Source organism: Euprymna scolopes, chromosome 14, assembly GCF_053919585.1.
Source record: "Euprymna scolopes isolate OS-2025 chromosome 14, ASM5391958v1, whole genome shotgun sequence".
Lineage (NCBI taxonomy): Eukaryota > Metazoa > Mollusca > Cephalopoda > Sepiida > Sepiolidae > Euprymna > Euprymna scolopes.
The window spans coordinates 110,969,237-110,984,775 of NC_136495.1; the positions used below are offsets into that span (position 1 = coordinate 110,969,237).

At 33.1% G+C, this 15,539-nt stretch overlaps 1 protein-coding gene across 4 annotated transcripts in view; it reads right to left on the minus strand.

Annotated features, from left to right (window-relative positions):
• LOC145293216 (nuclear factor NF-kappa-B p105 subunit-like) overlaps nucleotides 1–15,539 on the minus strand; it is a 204,977-nt gene that overhangs the window by 105,476 nt on the left and 83,962 nt on the right. For all 4 annotated transcript variants that reach the window (XM_080139755.1, XM_080139757.1, XM_080139756.1 and 1 more), the window contains exons 5-6: nucleotides 10,357–10,493; nucleotides 6,121–6,279 (exon numbers count right to left, since the gene is read on the minus strand). In XM_080139755.1, coding sequence (XP_079995881.1) covers nucleotides 6,121–6,279; nucleotides 10,357–10,493 — 296 coding nt within the window. The remainder of the gene's footprint in view (nucleotides 1–6,120; nucleotides 6,280–10,356; nucleotides 10,494–15,539) is intronic.

The following is a 15,539-nucleotide window of genomic DNA, read 5'->3' on the forward strand; positions in this document are numbered from 1 at the left end:
ATTATATACTGTACTGTATTTTGTTACTAATTTTTAATGTCATATCCCAGGGTTCTACTGTATTAAGTTTATTCTTGAGGAAAAACTTGCACATTAGAGAGAGATAAGTATCCTTTTAATTAATTATTTAACTATCTTATTAAGAATAGATGAGATGAACATTGCAAAAAGAGATCTTATGAGAGCATTTCACTCTTGGTGATTATCAAAGTTTTCCTATTAGTAGTTACAGCATGATTGGTGATTTATCTTTCACCACACCCATACACAGACTGGTCTCAAAGCTCCGTTTTTAAAAGTGTCAACCTTGATATCCATGACTTTATGCATCATATCCTTACATCTTTGTTTTACTCTACTCTAACCTCTTTAATATCACAACATCCCTTTCTGTTTATGCTTCATGGGGACTCGTTTATTTCACAAACTTTGTTTCACTTTGTTTTATACTTAGTTCAACCCTTTGTCAAGATTAACACTAGCTGATATAATCGCTATCCGACATAAGGCTATCCATCCATTATGTAACATCGGCAAAAAAAAAAAAAATGTAAAATATTAAACGCTACAAGAATGAAGAATTCTTTTCATGACAATTGTTACTCAGAGGTATGTAATCAAAACCAACATATTCAGGGTGGGGCATATTAAATCTCACAAATTTGGAGTGAGCATCATGCAGACAGTTACTGTAATCAGTAGGTGAGAGGTTTAGTGAATAAAATGGGTGACGCAGAAGTGCATAGCCCAAATTAGTTCCTACTTACTTGCAAAGGCAAAATTAGACACAAGGGCGGTTTTTAATGTGGAGACAATTTCAACTTCCCAAAATAAAACGAAAATATATCTGAATAAATTTATATTAATATGAAACAGGTACAGATGAGCATCAGTTCCCATAGCAATAGAAGCTTTAACCCTTTACCTTCAGAATCTTTTTATGCAATAAATAATTTCTTAAATTATGAATTTATGTACTTCTTGACTCAAGGGAAGAGGACAAAGAACAAAAAATCACCAAAATGTTTAACCCATGCATACACCTGTACTTTGAAGACCAGATGAGTTGACAAGCCATAAGAGTAAGAAATCTTTCCTATACAGGTGTTTTTTTTTAAAGGTGACTTGAAAGTACAATTTGGCAGTAAAGTGTCAAGCATTCTCTTCGCTACACTATCTGAAGAAGATATTATGTTTATAAAAAGACAGGGATTAGATGAAATGGTATTTAGTCAGTGTTTTAGTATTTCACATAGTCTTAACAGTCGTTACATGTCAACATTCAGGATCCACACATTGTATGGAAACAGTCACAAAAAAACAAAAACAAAGAAAGAATCCGACTCTCGTTTCCAATGTGCTTAACAGGCTTTGCTCTGTCAAATGCGTGGTACTCTGTCTTTGTCTGGCTATGTTCAGGTCATGTCTTTCGCTGTTGATGCATTCCGAGTTTGATACAAAAGTTACAGATGATCCCAGCCCATATTATCAGATTCAACTAATTAATTGGAACAAAAATAAAAACTGCTTCAGTCTAGAAGGAATTCTTCCTTCATTGTACCAAGCATCAGAACAGATACTACACTTGGTTCTTAGCCATTTGATCAAACGTTGTCATGCATCAGGATTGAACACTATCTATTGACTAATACCAAATATGCAGACACTGCACCATCAGTTGCACATCTAATTGATGTGCTGACACAATTTTACTGAATTTTATCTAGGAAGACCGATACAAAACAAAACTTATCTTTATTATAATACATGATCCATTTTTCATTGTGTGTGTCAGTACAATTTATAAATTGTGCATTATTGACCACTTTCTGTTGACCAATACCCGATATAGAATTTATAGAATTGTAATTTGTACAAAAGATCAATTTCGAGAAGATTGGAGTCTACTACTCTGTAATCTGTAATTTATAAATAGAAGGTGGGGCCTAAAGATCTTCCAAATCTGGAGTGTGTACTGTGCAGATTGTAATAGCGTTAGAAAATCAGGATAAGTTTCAATTGGTAAGCTGAGCTCTATTTTCAATTATTATAACAATTTGACTTTGCTAAATGTAGATTGGCAGATAAGATCACTAGATCATAGATGAAAGTGATAATTCAAAAAAAAAAAAAAAAAAGAAAATCAAAATATTTTGTATTGATATTAAAGTGATGAACTCTTTTAGTGAAGTTTCACACATAAACTTTAGATGTAAGAATGGAGGGAAGAGTTAGATGCAAACCATCAATAAGGATTTTCCATGGTAAAATTTGAATGGAATAAATCCTCAAGATCACCAAATTTGGAGACTGAGGTTACAGATTGTTTGAAAAAAATCAGACTCTTGCCCAAGGGAAATAAGATAAATAAATGGGGGAGAAGGAGGATATACATTAAAATACACACACACACATATATATATCGAAAAAAGACATTGATAAAATAAAAATTCCAATCAAATATAATTCTGACCCGAAAGTAAAATTTTTCATATAAAAGCCAAGTACTTCCTACTCATTCAGCTCTGAAGGCATATGAATAGCCAATGGCCAAAATTTTGCAACCTAAGCAGCTAATATGCTCACTCGTAATCGCCTAAGAAAATAGAATCTCATTTTTAAGGGGGAGGGCGTAATTTAACAAAGGGTTTTAATCTATAATACCTTTCCTTTTCATATTGCCAGTATTGACTGATATATTTTATAGAATACAGGAAGACTTTCATAGATGAAACAAAAGTCTTCTACCTCCTCTAATCATGAAGCGTTTGAAGCATGGTAAAATCAGCATCAACAAAGAGAGTGAATAAAAAGCAAAGCAGAGCAAGAAAAAACGTGTCAGAGAGAGAAAAAGAGAAAAAAAAACAGGAAAAAAGAAAGAAAGATAAAGTGAGAAGAAAGAAAAAGAAAATTGAACGAAATGAGGGGGAAAAAATAAGCACATGAAGCTCTAGCGATTTTATCTTCCCCTAAAGATCAAACGTCTGTGTACGTGTGTGTGTGCATTTGTACGTCTGCTAAAAACTTTTCTCAACCATATGAATGTGGCATCGTTAGAAAGAGCGATTTCTCAGACAAAAAATATCGAAGAATTGGAAAAAATCGTACAAAATTTTGTGTAGAAATATAGTTTTGTTAGAAAGGGGTCAAATAAAAACCTGGCTTTCGACGCGATTTACAAGCAAATCATTGACATATTCTTTCATTTTAAATAGGTGAATTTGCAACATTATAGCATCTGCATAATTGTGGGCACATCGATAAGAGCATTTGTTTACTAACTTCAGTTATGTGAGTTTGCGCTCAGTATGCGCCATTTTTTTTTTTTTTTTGCTTACAAACTTTTACTTTTGGTTTCGCTTCTGACTGATGACACCCAAGTCCTGTTTTTTTTTTAACACCTTTTAACACTTTTTCTGAATTACAAAAAAAAAAAAAAAATGTAATTCTTATAAAAAGCAGAGAACTTACATCCTTGGCTTTGATTTAGGGCAAAGTGGACACGGATTTCCAAAGTGTGAGAATTAAGTGGGCTGTTACTCATATGATTCGCCACAAGTCAAGATGAAAAAATTGGTGCTTGTTCGGAATAAGAATGAAAATCGAAAAACTGAATTGCAATTAAAACAATATCTACTTAATTGTCATGTCAAAATTACAATATCCAAAAAATTACAAAAAAAAATGATAAAAAAATTACAAAAAAAAATTACAAAAAAAAATGATAAAGTCGAAAATTAATTATTAATGAAAATAGTTTTCAAATTGAAAGTTATACTTAAATAATAAACAGATTCCAAACTATGAGTTATTTCCCTTGTTTAAGTTACATTTCAAAAATAATAATGGCTGATCAATTGATCGTGAAATTATGTGTTTCATGTAATAATGTAGCAATATGTTACTAATTGTGACATGACCATTAAGTAGGTAACGTTGCTTTTTAATATTTCTGAATTTTTTAGATGAGGATTGGTTATTTGTATTATTTGGATTCATTGGATTACTGTTTTCATTTTAAGTATGATTTTCACGTTTTGGTTGATGTAACCTCCGACCTTCTTCAGGTGTATCTTGTTGAATGTTTCTGTTGAACTTGGGAATTAGGAAATAGAAATAAAAGTTTTAAGGCTCTTAATATTCATACTAGAATTGTCCGCAAGGATCCGTGGCGCAGTAGTTGGAGTACTTGGAAAAATCAATTGTAAAAAGTGATATTCTCCTGAAGGTTGAAGGTTTCAATACTCAGTGTGGGCAACTGAAAAATACAATTGTGAATTACTTCGGATCTCTATCCAGTCATGGCAGACAGAACAAGAGCACGCTACCCCCATGAAGTAAATAAAGGGTTCCGGTTGAAATTCCTGATACATCTGAAGACGGTCAGAGGTTAAATAAACCGAAACGTTGTGAAATTCACACTGAAGATGAGAACAGTAACCTGATGAATCCAAATACGAATTGCTTTTTAAACGGAAATCCATTTTGTGACTTTCGATTTTCGTTCTTATTCCGACTATATACTAAAACATTATATACAAGCAGAAAATTTGTCCTTTTATTATTCATAGATTGAGAGGTACCAACCAATCATGGAAAAAAAGTATCACGACTAAAGTGCTGTGGGTGGAAATGAGAGTAATCAACAATCCAGGAGAAACGAAGAAGCCTCGGATCTCGCATTTCATACTTGCCTTGTTTCCTTCCACATTTAAAAAAAAAAAAAAATCATTTATCATTTTGTTGTACAAAAAAATAAACTCCACACCATCAATGGTGTTATTGATACATTTAAAGAAAACTAAGGTGGGCATCTATAATATAAATTTTACCTGTCTACTTAAATGTATGTATGTATGTATGTATATCTGTATGTCTGGCTAAAACTTTTGACAGAGGTGACGGAGTTTCACGAGATCTGTATCATTTTGAAGCTCGACCCTTTGGATGACAAATATCGAAAAATTAGCTAAAAACATTAATTCCTTTACCTTCAACCGGGCACTTTTCTACAGGGAGGGATCGCTTTTTCGACGATATTTTTGAAAGTCATCCCCTCTTTTTGATTGTCTAGCCTTAATTTTAAACTTACGTCACTTCTGGTTTGATGATGGACACAACAGCAAACATGTCACTTTTTTTTTTTACGTTCTTTTCCTCCTTCGTAGTACGGGTTCGAGCCTGCCGGCCTACTAGTACTGTTTTTTGCTTTTTGCTCAACACACACCTCCAAACACCTGGGCAATGTCAGGCACCCAGGTTAGTTTAATAGAATGGCTAATCGTCAATGACTACCTCACCCACTAAACTAGCTGGCTACTGGAAGTTCAATACTTCCTTGACGGAGAAAAGACTTCTGGATATAGGTAGTGATTCTTCTCCAGAAAAACTTGGTGGAAACGGTTACTGAGAGTAGGTTGTGGGTTAGGATGTAAACAAAAGTTAGAGACTTCTTCATTAAATACGCCCAGTGCCTTGCTCTAGATAAGGCGAAGGAGAAGAAGCAGACATTAGATAAACTAACCTGGGCGGTGGCAGAGTAAAATACTGTTAGCATAGAATGAGCTAAGGAGGACCTTCAACGTAAGAAAGTTTTGAATGAAGCCATGAACTCCAACGTAGATGAGCGTAAGGAAGTCTCTAGGTTATAGCTCGGATAAATACATTGCCAAAGTTAAACGCCACTCAAGGATAAGAGTTGATTACATTTTTTTTTTTAAAGATAAAGAAATAAAATTTTAGTTGTAAAGGACACCACTGCTTATAGAATTCACAGTATTTTCACATTGAAAATGCAAAAATAATTTAAATGGATGATAAGAAATTCCCAGATTGACATCGTAAGGTGACTCAACACTTTAGAAGAACCACGAATAGACAACAAGTTTCTAAGCAACTCCATAAGCATAGATTGCAGGTATGACTTTAAAATTGAAAGCTTCTCTAATCGGATTTTTGCTTTGGGACAACTACATTTAATATTCACAATTGGATAATTTTGTTGTCTATTATAGTTATTTCTTTTGCCATCCCTTTTTGGATCAATTTTTCTAATGAACAAATGGTTCTACATACAAAACAGAGTACACATATTAATAAGTTGCTTATCGCAAATCTTACTGCTATCAAATATGGGTTTTGAGATGACAGATGGCAACATAATTGTGAAATTTCCATTTTTATCCTGTATGTAAGCCTGAAAACATAGCCGCACAACATTAAGTTGCATGTTTTTTGCCTGTGAATCTGCCTGCTTTTTAGCTGCGCTATTTTCAGCATCTGAAAAAAAGAAAGAGAAAAAACATATTCAAAAGAATTTTTCGCAATTGTGTAGTATAGTTAACAAAGAAAAGAAGGGATGAAAAAAAATTTTGCAACAGATAACTTTTAACAAAGACAAGAAAATTTAATCTTCTCCGTAGTTTTCAGTTTTAAAAAACATTTTTTTAAGTGTTTTTTGTTTTTTATTTTACAAAGAAGGTTGGTAAAAATAATATTGATAGCTATTTGAGGTCAAATGGTTCAGTATAGTGCAAAATATTTATAAATAAAAACAGTTTCAGTAAGTTGAAAATACATAGACTGGTAAAAAATTAATTATTGAACTGATTGACGAGTTATTGTTTAATTTTTGATTTTTCAGTCATTAAACATACAACAGCGAACTTCCACATGAAGTAAAGAAACACCAGCATCTCGAATTCCTATTTTTGCAAGCCTTCTAGGCTGCAATACATATTCTGGAAAACAAAACAAAACAAAAAACAAACATTTAAAAAATGTTTCAAAATTGAGAAGCTACACATATTGGATTTTTCCCTAGAAAAATCTTTAATTTATCATGAGCAATAAAACTGGAAGTAAAAAAAAAAAAAAAAAAAAGAAAAGTGCGTCCTTTTAGTTGTGTGCCTGAAAATCTATTTTGTCTTAATTATCTACAGACAGCACATTATAAGTTACATAGGTACACTTTCTCCTTTCAACAATCAAGAGCTACAATCTTGTTACACTGATGAATATATACTATGATGATTTACAGAGTGCAGTATGTGTGATCTTAAAATTGTCAATATCTTTCTCTTGAATTTTGGTACAAAATGCCTTCAATAAGTTTCCAGACTGTTTTTGTCCAGGCATTTAAAATTGTTGTAGATTCTTGAAAATTCAGTATATTATATTATTGCTTTTCATCTTATGAGATGACTGACCAATTTTTAGTATTTGCGGTTCAAAAGAACAGCTACAACAGGAATTGGAATACACCCTACTAAAGCCAGATTGTCACAGCCAGTGAATTTCAAAAATGCAATCCGTATGTTAGGACACTTTAAAAGAATAATATGCAATAAAATTCTATTTTAAATTTGGAAAAATTCAACAGAAACATATAGAATGCTTCGGACTGCTTTTGGACCATCTTGCATGAGTCGAGTATCACTTTTTGAATGGCATAACAGACTCAAGGAAAGCAGGGAGTCTGAAGAATGATGATAGATGTGAGTAAGGAAGTCAGAACATCAGATTTGATTGGCCAAATAAAGAAGGCGCCCGACTCTCTCTTTCACACGGTAAGTTTGGGAAAAGGGGTTATAAATAAAAAAAACTAGACACAATACTGTTAGAAACTCACTCAATATATGTTACCGTGACATGGGCTGACATATTCAGTGGGTTTTTAACAGTATTTTGTATATTTTTTAAAATTTTTAACTCATTTTCCCAAACTTACTATGTTCAACAGAGAATCCGGCGCCATTTTAAATTTTCCAATGCATCGGTAAACACTGTATGTTTTCCGAGCTGAATAAACATGTTGCATTAAATAAAAACACTAAAAACATATCTAGTTAGGTAGAAAAGTAACTTATCTTGCCTTTGATAACATTTATTTGTTATATATTTGTTTTTTGACAACTTTTTCGAATCTATGTGTACAGTAATACAAACCCGAAAATTCTTCATGGGGTCATTGTCTGGTTGGTTTGTCATTAATTACAATTAATTAACAATAGTTAGCTTCGCCTGGTAGCTGTCACTTTGCAATTCAGTTACTAAATATTCACGATTTGAAATAAAATTAATGAATATTAAACTAAAGACAAAACTAATTGATGAGAAAAGAAAGTAACTCTAATCTTGCAGGATAGTTAACAGGCCAGAAATGGAAATAAACTGCGCCATTCGCTTTATTTCAGATTAGTAAAATATCAATATTTCACCAAATATATGTCACAAAATTTATCTTACCCAACAAAAGTATCCAGAACATCCACACATTTCTATGGACAGGTCAAAAATAGGTGACAGCGTAGCATATGTTGCCATCCAGAACAAAACTAAATTCCCAAAACGTTTACCTAACAAAGCATCCATTTACAGTGCAGAAGCTGCAGCAATAAATTTAGCCCTTGATATTAGCCCAGAAAAGGAATTAAAAAAAAAATGTATCATTTTATTAGATTCCAAACCCACAATTTTATCATTAAAAAATTAAGATATAAACAATCCACTTATAAACAGACTACTAAATAAAATAACCATATTATAAAGAAGTATAAACCTTAGTTTTTGTTATTTATAAAAGCTCTACATATGTATTGAGCACTTTTTAGTTCAACACATAAACACATACATACATACATACATACATACCGAAGCAACACTCACCCTAGACAGATTAAACCGGCTTCATACTTTTGTTGGGTAAGGAAATTTTTTTTTCTCGAAGGTAGTAAGGTTTGTTTTGTTCTTGGGATTTTTTTGCTAGCTTGAATAATACAGTTGGCTGGGGGGTTAAAAGCCAACGGGGAATTTTCGAGGGGGTATTATGTTGAATTAGAGTAGGATTTATTTGGGTTTCAGTGATAAGTTTTTCAATATGTAAGCTAAAAAGTTTAATAGCTTTTGTGTGTGTTTTTTCTTTTCAAAGAGGTCTTTGTATTGTGGAAACATAACGTGATTGAAAGCAGAGTTTGTTGGGTACATGGCAAGTTTGGTATAATATTGTATCGTAAGAAGTATGGCGTGGTTTGCTTGAAGCATTGTTAAAGAATAAAAATTATTTTTGAAGGCTTACAATGCAGGAATGTACAGTCATTATGGGCTGATAAATATATAAATAATTCAATAATTTTTTTTTAATATTATTTTCTTATTTATATACCTAAATTTTTTTTTTAATCCACAGTTGAAAAAAATTTTTTACGGTAGATAAATAAATAAATAAATATAAATAAGAAAATAATATTAAAAAAAAAAAAATTATTGCATTATTTATCATTCATTTATTTATCTGCTCATAACGACTGTACATTCCTGCATTGTAAGTCTTCAAAAATACCTTTTATTGTATAGTAAGTTTTTGGCATCTTAATGCTAAGGGAATTTTATGAGCCTCTATGTATAAGCTTTTCACTGGTGAGGTGGTGAAGACGCCCTAGGGTTATTCTCAGGCCTTAATGATGTATATATTTAAGTTCTTTCAGGTAGGACTTGCATGCTGCACCATAAAGGAAGGATCCATAGTCAAGTTTGGATCTAATTAAAAACCTATAGAGTCAATTTATTTTTAATAGCTCCATTTTACATATGTATTTATTCTGCTATCAAACAAATTCTATCAGAGCTCCTAGCATGTAAACTTACATTTGCTTTTGTTTGTTATTTTTTTTATTTATTTTTTTTTTTTACAAAGGAGTCACTACTTATTAAGGCCCGGAGGCCACTCGAGGATAAGAGTTAATGAGTGTACAGTAGTCAATGAGAAAATGTCATAGTAATCGTTAGTAGTGGAAATTTGGTAAATTGGATTACTTAAGGGGATTGCTCATCAAGAACTTGTTTACATTGGACTTGAGGACAACCATATTGTAGTCAAATGGAAAGCAGGAAAACGGAAGTTCTACAGGCATGCAGTTCTAAGAAAGAAGCTTTGTTCATGGAATCCATGTTTAGGTTTAGGCACAGATAAAGAGTGGGGAAATATTGATAGTGGTTTCAGCTAGATGAGTGTTTTTCATGAAAGTCAGTGCAGGGGAACCATAGATTGGAGCTCAGACGAGAGATGAGCACTTGCCATAAAAATAATGATAAAGCAGAGACAGGCTTGCAACATCTTTTCTGTGAGAAATCTGTTATAGAGAAGAGAAAAGGGCATCCCCCACTAGACGGCGAAGTCTATTTTGAACTCTATCAAAGCAGGATAAGAAGCTTCTAGGAGCTCCTACCCAGATGTGGCAACAGTACTCCATCCTTGTATTAAACTTTGGACAACGTTACATTGTATTGTTGTCCTTCCCAAGGTCACTTTAATATATGACGTAACAAAATAAAAAAAATTAAAAATTAAATTTTTACCATTTAATTGGATATTTTCATCATTCACGTTTCCACTGCTGATGCGTTTGTTTAGAAGCATCGACTCTAAAATTCGCTCTTTTAAGACATCTGAGACTTTACGTTTTGTCACATGCATTACTCCAATATTCTGGAACCTAAAAAAACAAAAATAAAATTAAACTTGAGACAGCTGTATTTGAGGGCTACGGCAATGCAGTGTATGGTAAAAGGTCTATTTAGTAAAATAAATAATGATAACAATATTGATGGAATTTCAATAATTTTCAATCATACATATTTATTTCTAACATAGCATATCACAAAAGATGGTAGGTATGTGAATTTCCCCCAAATTTCGAGAACATATCTCTTCTTCAGGGGAGGGGGGGAGGTAGAAAGCATAAACAACTCTCAAATGCAAACGAATTCCTACACTTTCTATCCTCTCTTGAAGTGATATATTATCAAAATTTTGGGGAAATTCACATATACCATCTTGTGTGATACCCTACGTTCGGAAATAAATATGTGTCATTGAAAATTATTAAAGTTCCTTCAATACTTTCATCAATATTTATTTTACTACGCAGACCTTTCCATACACTGCATTGCCATAGTCCTCAAACACAGCCCTCTCACACTTCGCACAATGCTTCAAGCATATTACAAAATCCTCCTCAAAATTAAACTTGCTTTTTTTTTTTTTTTTTAAATTACCACATATGAAGTGCCTTCAATAAGTTTCCAGACTTTTTTCGTATAGGCACTTTTATTGATAGTCCACACATGAAACTCTAGTCCCCTTCAAAGTAATCTCCTCCGGTTGCAATGACCTTGTTGTATCGTTTCAACAACTTCTGGAAGACCCCCAAAGAAATTCTCTCGTGTAAGAATACCAATGACCCTCGTCACAACCTCTTAACTGTCTCATAACAGCAGCCTCTAAGTTTTCCTTGAACTTAGAGAACAACCAAAAGTCACAGGGAGCAAGGGATACATAGGGAGGGTGAGGAACTGTCTTGATGTCCATGTTACTCAAATAGTCTGTAACAAGGATGGAATTGTGGTGCATTCGTGCAAATCTTCTGCATCTTCAGTTCCTTGCGAATAAATGTGTTCACATTTCTCACACTGATATCAAACTGTGCATTTATTGTCTCTATAGACACATGATAATCCTTATCCATGAAATTCTTTATTTGGCCAATCAACTCTGGTGTTTTGACTTCCTTACTCCTCCCACACCTTTTATCATCTCTTGAATCTCTTATGCCACTCCAAAACTGATGCTCGATTCATACGATGGTCCAAAAGCAGTCTGAAGCATTCTATACATTTCTGTTGCATTTTTTTCAAGTTTAAAATAGAATTTTATTGCATATTGTTCTTTTAAAGTGTCCTCACATCCAGATTGCATTTTTGAAATTCACCGGTTATGACAATCAGGCTTTAGTAGGGTGTATTCCAATTCTTGATGTAGCCATTCATTTGAAGCGCAAATCCTAAACATTCGTCAGTCATCTCATAAGATGTAAAGCAACAACATACCGAATTTTCAAGAGTCTTTGACAATTTTAAATGCTTTTACAAAAAACGTCTGGTAACTTATTGGAGGCACCTCATATATCGACTAGAATATCACAGTGGTTAAAATTAATTCTCCCCAAACAAAACAGTTTTCTACCACTTTTATGTTTCCTTATGAAAATTAAAATCAAGATATTATGATACTAATTCTTATGTCTAGAATGCTTATTCCAAATTTGACCAAAAATCTTATATGATTTTCATGCTAGAAAATGTCTAAAAGTTAAAAGTTGAAAAGTTTTAAGAAAAAGATAAAAATTCAAGGAATCTTGTTTGATTGATGCCTAATGGTTAATGCAAATCTGAAATATTTTAATTTTCAAATGGGAGCTTATACCCCTTAAAAATCCTTTAAGATACAAAGAAACCGAAATTTGGGGAATATTTCTTAATTGATGTTTATTATCTATTGTTCAAATTTAAAAAAAAATATCATGATTTTGAATTTTTATGAAACGCTTCTTTGCATAAAACTAAATTAAATATAACCCACATTACTCATCCTTACATTTTGCAGTTGTGTTCCAAAATGCATAATGATTGGATAACTAGTTTAGGAGTGAATCCTATACATAAAAATATATAAACATATACCTCATCATCATCATCATGGCTTTCGTTCAGTCTTGAAACGCAATGATTATTCCCTGTAAGGGTAGCTGCACGTGTAATTGTGAGGCAAGGGTTTCACAATCCCAATCATACCACACATATGGCCAATTTGAACTGTGTCTGTGACATTCAGTACCGACACATTCTGCAGAACATGTCTCAAAATCAAGCCCTCTATTCACTTTGACTCAAATCTTTCGCAGCTGTCATAGATATGCTTGCGTCAAGCCAATCGCTTCAAACCTATCCTCTCACAGTTTTCCACGTTTGTATCGAGGGTTTTCAGATGGTTTTTGATTACATCCTTAAAACCTCATTTTGGTTTGTCTCAGAGATGCATCATTTATTTAGGGAACCTGTAATTTTCTATCCTATACAAGTGCTCTGTCCAATACACACTATTATGCATGACAGGATAGCTTTTTATTTCTTTACTTATACTCACTCTAAAAATGGCAAATTGCTACATAGATGTAAGGGCTACTGCGAATTAGAGATCATGCTTATAGGGAGACTTCGAGTAAGGAGTTGGACAGCAAGATGTCTGTTCATATTACATTTAAATTTCTGCATGTTAGTGCAGTTAGAAAAGCAAGAAAGAGGGATAAGAATTCCAAAGTCTAGCAGTTTTAGGGGGAAAAAAAACTATCAAAGTAAAAGGCTCTCTGTATCGAGGGGGGGGCATCTACAGTGAAGACGTGAGATTTTGCTGCTTATCAGGTTAGTTGGAGGTATTTATGTCAAGAGAGCACCAGTGATACAACTTTGTCAGAGCACATTCCATTAAAGTCTGCATTATCAATATTGAGGAGGTCCTGTGTGAGAGTTTGGAAGACCTTGGGCTTTGCAATAAATTGAACGAGATTGAAAATCCTACCAGTGATTTGGAAACATGAGAACACTGATGCTACAATCATGAAAAGCATGGGAGAGAGTCACTGCAATATATATATGTATATATATATTTTGCATGAACATCCGTTAATGAGAAAGCCAAAGTGTCAAAGTGAGTGCCATGTCTGTTCACAGTTTATCAAACACAACAGTGCATCGATGATTCAAAGCATTGTTCGTTACTGTTTCAACACAACAAAAATCAGAAGTTTTTGCATCAGTGTGGCAATGGATGAAACATGGATCTACCAAGCAGCCAAGGTTTTGACTTATGCATTTAAGGATGTATAAGGTACTTTTTCATAGATTATCTAGAATATAGAAGAATCATTAGTACTACTGCAGTTTAAATCCCATTTTTTAGTGAGTCTCACTCAGCAACGGCCAGCGGATGCTGCAAACTGGCTTGGAAAATGCTGAGTGAGCTTATTCAATAAGAAACTGAGTTGCCAAAACAGATGCAAGCAGACGACTCCAAATTGGAAGAAAAAAACAAAAAACAAAAGAAAGGGAAGAGTTTTATTACGCTTCAAAAAATCCATTGCAAAAACAAGTCTTTATTCTTGTGACAAGGAAGGATAATGAACAATTCTAAACTGGAAGCTATCGTGAAGTCTCTGGAAATGTTCCTCACATTCTGCCAAGAAAACCACCTGCTCGCAACTCAGAGGAGATGCACAAAATGCCAATGGAAGTGTATCATTAAAAAAATGAAAAAAACGTAATCGACGGTTTCAGCTGGAGGTGCAGTGATGGCCAGTGTAGACACTGGATCTCCTTGCACCATGGCACCTTCTTCCAGCAATCCCATCTCTGGATACCAATAATTTTAAGATTAATATATTTGTGGGCCTATGAAACAGTAACGCACAACAACCTATAGTGAGAAGAGTGCGATATCGGGTCGGATCACACTCTCACTAACCCGAAAAACTTCTTGCTAGGACTATTACCTTTAGAATCCCCGGTAGATCGGAGGTCCAGCACACATGGAGAAAGACGAGTCCGTTTTTAATAGATGGAAATATAATGTCGGAAGGATGGTCATCAAACTGCTATGGATCTTCAGAGGATACGACCTTGCTAAGAAGGAGGGTTTACTTATAAAAAAAAAACAACTTTTCTTTGGAAAAAAAAATTTGGTACATAAAATGAAAAAAAAAAGTCCAAAATTGTTAATACAAAAACAATACACCTTTTCTTTGAAAAAGGTTTTACAGAAAATGTATGAATCCTAAACGAAAAAAAGAATATTTGTTCTTTGTTCCTTAAAACCAACAAAATAATAGTTCATTAATTTAAAGAAAAAATTTTCCATATAAAAAATATAACAAAAAACCGGTTGACAATAAAAAAAAAAACAAATAAAACAGTAAATTTTATGAAATTCTTACCGTAGAATACAGTAAATTTTATGAAATTCTTACGGTAGAATTGTCTCTGAAAAAATACATTTTTTCATTTGTGACCATGTTTTAGTGATTTCTTTTTTTCAAACACAACAATATAATATTCGCTATTGATGATTCTGTAGTTTAAAGCCCATTTTTTCATGAGTCTTGCTTGGCAATGCCTGGCAATGCCTGGCAGACAATGCAAACTGTCGGATTATACCAAGCAAACGGAAGTTAATATAAAAACAAAAAAAAAGAAAAATAAACAACATACCGTAAGAATTTCATAAAATTTACTGTGATCACAACAATGGCATAACAATATGAATTGCACTTTTAATTGCTTTCACACACATCCTGTTCTCTTTAAATTTGTCCCCCAGCAACTACTGACTGTTTGTAAACCTCAAAAGAATGCTCCAGGAAAAGAGATTTGGCTCCAATAGAGAAGTGATATCAGAAACTAAGGTGTATTTTGTGGCCAAAGACAAATTCCACAAAAAAAAAAAAAAAGAAAGAAAGAAAAGGGGTACTTATTTAGAATTACACTTATTAAAAAAATAAATGCAGAGAAATCTTTGTGACATATGTACTAATCATAGAACAAAGATGTCATATTCCAAAAATCACATAAATTGATCGAGTAGATTTTTTTTTTAAAACAAAGAAAATCAAATTTTATGACTAAGCGAGATGTAGTGATTTGGATCAGCG